Source organism: Clupea harengus, chromosome 18 (assembly GCF_900700415.2).
Source record: "Clupea harengus chromosome 18, Ch_v2.0.2, whole genome shotgun sequence".
Classification (NCBI taxonomy): Eukaryota; Metazoa; Chordata; class Actinopteri; order Clupeiformes; family Clupeidae; genus Clupea; species Clupea harengus.
This window is the reverse complement of record NC_045169.1, coordinates 2,156,527-2,163,033: the sequence shown is the minus strand read 5'-3', so window position 1 is coordinate 2,163,033 and position 6,507 is coordinate 2,156,527. Positions and strand designations below refer to the sequence as shown.

Genomic DNA, 6,507 nt, shown 5'->3' with positions numbered 1-6,507 from the left:
GATTTTTAGAACATTTGTAGGGTATGGCATATGAGCTATCGATTTATGTTTCTCTTTCCTCAAACCACCGGTAAGGGTTATTTGTTTTTGATTTGGCTCACTTTCTTTAGTGCAGAGCTTAATGGGGGGCGGGATAGATTCACTTTATTCCTTTAGACGTTATTATGGGAATGGTGGAAAAAGTTTAAAAGACACGTACAAGTAATGACCGCGAATAAATTACGTTACTGTCATCTGTCGCATAGCCCACTTAATTAAATAGATTTTTGAGAAATTCTGCGAGTGTCTGCTCATGCCCTCTAAATAATATAGAAACGGAATACATCGGCTACATCAAAAAACACAAATTGTGTACACTACACTACAGTCGATCTGTCTGGCACCAAAGAGGGCGCTGTATAGAGGCGGTCAGCTCAGATGGACTTGGGCTACACTGCCATGGCCAGTTTAATGTATTCAGAATATAAAGAATATTTCTACATTTGTTCTACCCCTTAGTATTTCTAATATTTGTATGACATTTGGAATCCAGATTTTAATTGTATGCTGTTTTGTGTTGTGTTTATAACTCTTGTTTAGAATGTTGACACGTCCAGGCATTGCTTTGCCCCTAACTTATTTGCTGTTGGTTATGATGGGCGGATTATGCTTTGCTGCGACCACCTTGCGCAGTTTTCGTGGCTGCGCTGTGCGCGAGTTCTCCTTTGTAGCGCATAAACCTGGCTGCAGGGGTCTGCGCGTGCACACAGAGGCGTGCTGGGGGAGATGCCAAACTTGGGAGGTAAGCGCTCTAACACAAAACCAGCCGTATGATCCTCCTCGTGTCTGCCTACTGTACCAGATGCAGTTTACCGCTTTCCCTCTGTTTCTTTCTCAGAAACCTTTACCGGAGCCACCGTATATTCAGCGCCACCACCGAGTCTGCACCTACAGCCGCACGCGCCACCTGACTGCCCGACTCCCTGGCTGCCATCCGAACATCTCTCCACTCTACCACTACCCACACGCCCTGCAGTGTGACTGCGCTGTCTGCTCGACTCACCATACTGAGTGCCAGACCTTCTGAAGGGGCCAAGGCGAAAAGATATAACAGCAGGCTACGTTATAGTCATTAAGATTAACCTAATGATATTGCATAATGATACTACTCTTTTGCATTGCATCACTGATAGACTAATATTAACACAAGTGTTATTGTCAGACTTCCTTATTCTCTTGTTACTCAGCGCTTCACTGCAAACTAACTCGGCCAACCCAATAACACACGTCTCAGCCTCCCCATACTGTATAAAATGTGTACAGGCTGTTTTGCACAAGTGTTTTGTAACAATTTGTATCATTGTACTTCTGGAATTTGCTCACTAGTCTATAGTCAATGGACTATAGTTTATAGTACAGGCTATAGACACTAAACTAGTCTATTGATGTGTTTCAAGTAATAAATGCATCATCAGAGTATTTGTTTTCTTTGTTTATTTAAACATTTCTCATTAATAAAAAGCCACATAAATATAAATTAAGTATGTACATTCACTACATCATCAAATTGCACAGGTTCAAGTGCTGCTTTGGAAATGAAGGTCTGCAGTTTGGATGAGTTTGTACTACTATTGCTGAAGTGGTTGGTTAAGTACCTTTGGAGGCTCTGACAATCGAAAACTATAGGAATATTTTCACATCATTCTCTCTCTCTCTTTCTCTCTCTCTCTCTCACACACACACACACACACACACACACAGACGTACACACACACACACACAGACACACACACAGACACACACACACACATCCATGAATCCATGACAAGTTGCACTGTTCAGTTTAAAGTAAGCTAAGTTGTGTTTGATGAATGCTGCCGGTCGCCATGGCGCCTCAGTAGCGGGACTTGCGGCACATGTCACACCTGCAGGCTTGTGCCGTCGAAATCTCAACTTCATCATGGTGGCGGCCACGGGGGCAGTCCAGCCGAACTTTGACCTGAAGAGGTGGAGACAAGGAACTTCAACATGAAATGCCTCAATACAAATAAAATCTCAATCAAAATAAACATCTTGTTTATTTTAGTTAACCAAAACACAAACACTGACAGGAGTATCAAGCCTTCTCATGGAACCAGAGCAGCTAGCCTAAACTTGTATCTACTGATGAAAATTACTTAGCAAAACAATTGTTGGCCTTTCTGATCTAGAGATTCATTCATGGCTCCATTTGTGCATTGGTAACATGCAGAAGCTTGAGGACCCGCGGCCCGACTCACCCTGGCGTCTTTGCTGATGGTGCAGCAGCGGGAGGTGGAGGTGATGTTGTGAGTGAAGTTGGATGCCAGCAGGACCGAGTAGCGTGACGGGAAGGCGCTGGACTCACAGTAGCCCACGCAGGCGTACACCACGTGGGTTCCGCGACACGTCCCCTTGCGGTCGCTACGAATGGTCACATTGAAGGCTGTGCCAGAGACAGAATGTGCGAGAGAACATGTCAGTGTGTCTCCTTCTAATTCATGTACAAAACATGTACGCAACACCAGAATACCAACATGTGTCTACCTAGGAAGTGCACACTGACATGCATTTGTGTGCATATGGATGAATACTGATAGATCAGTGTGTGTGGGCATGTGTGTGTTTACTCATTTGAAATAGCCTCTGTGTGTGTGTGTGTGTTTGTGTGCATATGGAGGAATACTGAGTGTGTGTGGGCATGTGTGTGTTTACTAATTTGAAATAGCCTCTGTGTGTGTGTGTGTGTGTTTGTGTGAGTATGTAACTTACGGTAGAGGTGACAGCCAGGACTCAGAACCTCATAGCTCCAGCTGATGGGACTGAGCAGCACCAGAGCCAGCAGCGGCACCATCAGCATGACGAGGGCGGGGGTCACACAGCCTGACATGAGGACAGCGGTCTGTGTGTGTGGGGGGGAAACAGCACAGACCACAGGGGTCAACCAGACTGTCCACACTACTCTCTCAGATGCAGCAGGAACTCTAATTAAGGCTATCGTTGCTCATTCTGTATTCACTGTTGAATTGAAGGTCGAAAGCAGACTTTTTCATTAGCCATGCCTGGCCAGTCGTACGCTTTCACTGAGCTAAATTAATGCTTCTGGTCTCCAAAAGGTGGATTTCCCCCTGGAGTTAACCCCCTTGAGTTAACACTTGAGTGTGTTCTTTATATGTCTATCAAGATCCCATCTCCCTCCCGCGATTCCCTGACAGGCTGCAGGCGTGCTTGACTAAACCATGAGTATGAAGCAAATATTCAATGTATTGTCTGTTTTCAAAGTATCATTTTTTTTTTTTAATCTTCATATCCTCAAGTCAAATCCAGATAATGCAGACTTTTGTACGGGGGGAGAGATATAGGCTTAAGTGCATTAGTATCCGGCGCGTCAACCTTTAAAAGATGGATTACCTCTTGGTCCGCTCTAAAAAAAATCTCATGCCTCTGTGTCCTTGTGAGTGATTAAACAATGTTTACCTCCATGCTAAAGTCATCTTTTCCTTTAGGATCTCAATTTCCCTGCTATGTGCTTGACCTGACCTCATCTCGCTCGTTCCAGCTCTGGCGCTCGAACGAGCTGCGGAGCGTTCCAATTATTACCCTGGGACACCATTATGGGGGGTGCGTCACATTGCCCAGTCATTCTAGGGGAAACTTTTCTTCCTTTTTTTTTTTCTCTAAAGAGGGATATGGCTATCCATGCATCAAGATTCTTTGAGTGGAATAATATGTTTACAGATTTTTATCAGTGTCTATTCTACTCAAAAATGTTCTGAACACATTTTTATGATTTTTTTTTTACAAATGCAAACCAGCGCAATGTTTATGTACCGTCATCTACGGTCTACACCCTAAAAATAAGATTAAATAAATTACATATCGATTGAAATATAATTACAAATAACAGCAATGCAAACAAACAAACAAAAAAGACATGATGATATAATAAAATACAATAACGTGATAATGATCGGTGAACACAGCTGAATAATAATTTGACATTCCTGGAAATTCTACTGACTAGCAATAACACCCCATACAAAAAGAAGATTGAACAGACACACTATGCAACTATGTTACTGCACAGATTTAGCTCAGTTAGAGAAAGAGGTGCGTTTTACCTGTAGGTGCGTTCTAGATGGATCCAGGTGTATGCAGGTAAGTCAAAACGTGTGGACAGGTGTGTGTACTGCAGAGACACTGCCTCACACACAGCTATAAGTAGTGCAGGTAAGGATAAGCTCTCCCCTCCACTCCCACACAGGCACACCCACAGTCCTGCTTTCAGACAATCTATGGGGGTAAAAACCCCTCCTTCCAGGCAAAGTGCTCTATGTGTACCTTTCCGGTTAAACACCTCTCACTCACTCACTCTCTCTCTCTCTCTCTCTCTCTCTCTGTTCCTCTCTTCCCTGGCTCCTTTCAGGTTCAATATCCTTTAGTTATAAATCAAACAGAATGGGTGGCGTGACTGAGGAAACTAGAAGAGTAGATTGGTTTCCTCAGTGGGGGCAATGAAGGAATGGATTTATAAATGAAATGAACTTAAGCCATGTTTTTTAATTTGACCTTACATGTGAACCCCCAGAACATGGTATTCTCTGGAAACTCCTTTTCCCTCTGATTTATAAATACCCCCGGATCTGTGTGTGTGTGGCGCGTCTGGTTGACATGCTGTATCTGTGCTGTGTTAAAAGTGTGGTAGATACACCCAGGGTTACAACCCCCCACCCCCCCGCAACCCACCCTCTGCCTGGGTTTTCCATTCTCTCTGTTATTCTGGGCTGGGCAGCGGGAGGAAGCCCATGGCAGGGTCAGAAGGTTCTGTGGGTTTGATTCAAGTGTGTGTGTGTGTGTGTGTGTGTATGTGTGTGTGTGTGTGCGCGCATGTGTGTGTGTGTGTGTGTGTGTGTGTGTGTGTATGTGTGTGTGTGTGTGCGTGCATGTGTGTGTGTGTGTGTGTGTGTGTGCGCGCATGTGTGTGTGTGTGTGTGCGCGCATGTGTGTGTGTGTGTGTGTGTGTGTGTGTGTGTGTATGTGTGCGTGCGCGCATGTGTGTGTATGCTTTTGTACTCTTAGCATTTAATGGGGACTTTCTAATGATGGTCAATACCTCTATTTTACCTCCATGGCTCCGTACACTCGAGTCCAAGGAATATTTCATTTTAAGATTCCGTTCAGTAACGTAATGTTGCGTCGCAGTGTTCAATGACCATTCATGGCGCAACACTTTGTAAATGAGACAGCAGAACAGGTCTGCCAGGCCAGGCCAGGCCCGGCCACCCGCACCAAAGCGATCTTTTGAGTCCTGATACAAACATCCTGTTTAACATAAAGCAGCCACAGTCCCCATACTCTAGGGGTGCAGCGCTCCGGCACAATGCATTCCACATCCCTGACAACAGCAACACACACACTCACGCAAACTAAAACTATTACACCCCTCGACCCCCTGACAATCGCCTCTCATGATGTCATTGGAAACGGAATGGCTTACATCACTAAGTCCCCATACCTTCCTAAACACATGCATAGACACACGCGTATGCACACGCGTATGCACACACGCATGCACCGCGCACTTGACACAATTCCTCCCGTCGCCCTCCAATTAGACTGTGGACATCACATGGGGTGGAAAAATCAACTTCCTGATTTTTTTCAACATTCATTTAATCCCTATCAATTACTGTAAGAGACAGGCTCCCCTAATGCACCCCCCCCCCCCCACCTCCAAAAACATGAAAAAAAAGCTCACAACAGCGTACTGAGAGGGAGAGATCTCCACTAAGGTGGGACCCCCCCCCCCCAAATGACGCAAGTGAGAGAGGACGTTTGAGAGTGAATGAGAGAGGAAGAAGAAAGGGGCGCTAGGGCGCGAGAGGGTGAGAGGGCACGAGGTGAGGAGGGCAGGGTGCCATTGAGTTTAATGAGTGGGAAAGATGCAGTAAGGCCCCTCCGCTGGCGTCATGCTGCCCGGAATAACTGGCCCGCAAGTGGAAGGAGACGTATTCATAATATTATCGTTTTTCAAGACAGCCGTGTCTCCAGGTTACAGATATTTCAAACTGCCTGAAAATACAAAACCACTTGAGTGAAGGACACTGGCCTTGGCACTATAAATGAGCCCACAGGCCTCGTCTCATGTGGTTTATCAGCCCATGATAATATGCTCTCGTATATGTTCAAATTGTCCTTATCAGCACCTGCTTCTAGAAGAATGGATCTACCTTTCGGTTAGCACACAAGAGGCTGGCTAGGAGAGGGCAGAGAAGGGATGGACACTGAAAAAGAAAAAGGGAGAAGACATATTGCAGTATACATGTACTTTTACCACATACATACCATACCTGCACGTGCCCAAATTATTTATTATTATTTAATATTCTATCTTGTAAAACATTTCTCTTTTATTCTTGTTTTTGCTATTTTGTTGTTATGTTATGTGTTTTATGGCCTATGCACCAACCACCAAGATAATTTCCTGTATGTGTAAATATACTTGGCCAT

At 44.8% G+C, this 6,507-nt stretch overlaps 1 protein-coding gene and 1 long non-coding RNA gene across 2 annotated transcripts in view; one reads left to right on the top strand and one right to left on the bottom strand.

Moving 5' to 3' along the window:
• The window catches only part of LOC116224601, a 2,866-nt gene extending 1,410 nt beyond the window's left edge, over positions 1-1,456 (top strand). The window contains exons 2-3 of the long non-coding RNA XR_004165646.2: positions 580-781; positions 878-1,456. This is a non-coding gene — a long non-coding RNA (uncharacterized LOC116224601). The remainder of the gene's footprint in view (positions 1-579; positions 782-877) is intronic.
• A 417-nt stretch (positions 1,457-1,873) lies between these two features.
• gpha2 (glycoprotein hormone subunit alpha 2) lies at positions 1,874-2,887 on the bottom strand. The gene is made up of 3 exons (XM_012822104.2): positions 2,770-2,887; positions 2,259-2,443; positions 1,874-1,978 (listed from the first exon to the last, which is right to left on the bottom strand). Exons 1-3 carry the CDS (start codon positions 2,885-2,887, stop codon positions 1,874-1,876), a joined length of 408 nt encoding a protein of 135 aa, XP_012677558.1.
• Between the last annotated feature and the right edge of the window lie 3,620 nt (positions 2,888-6,507).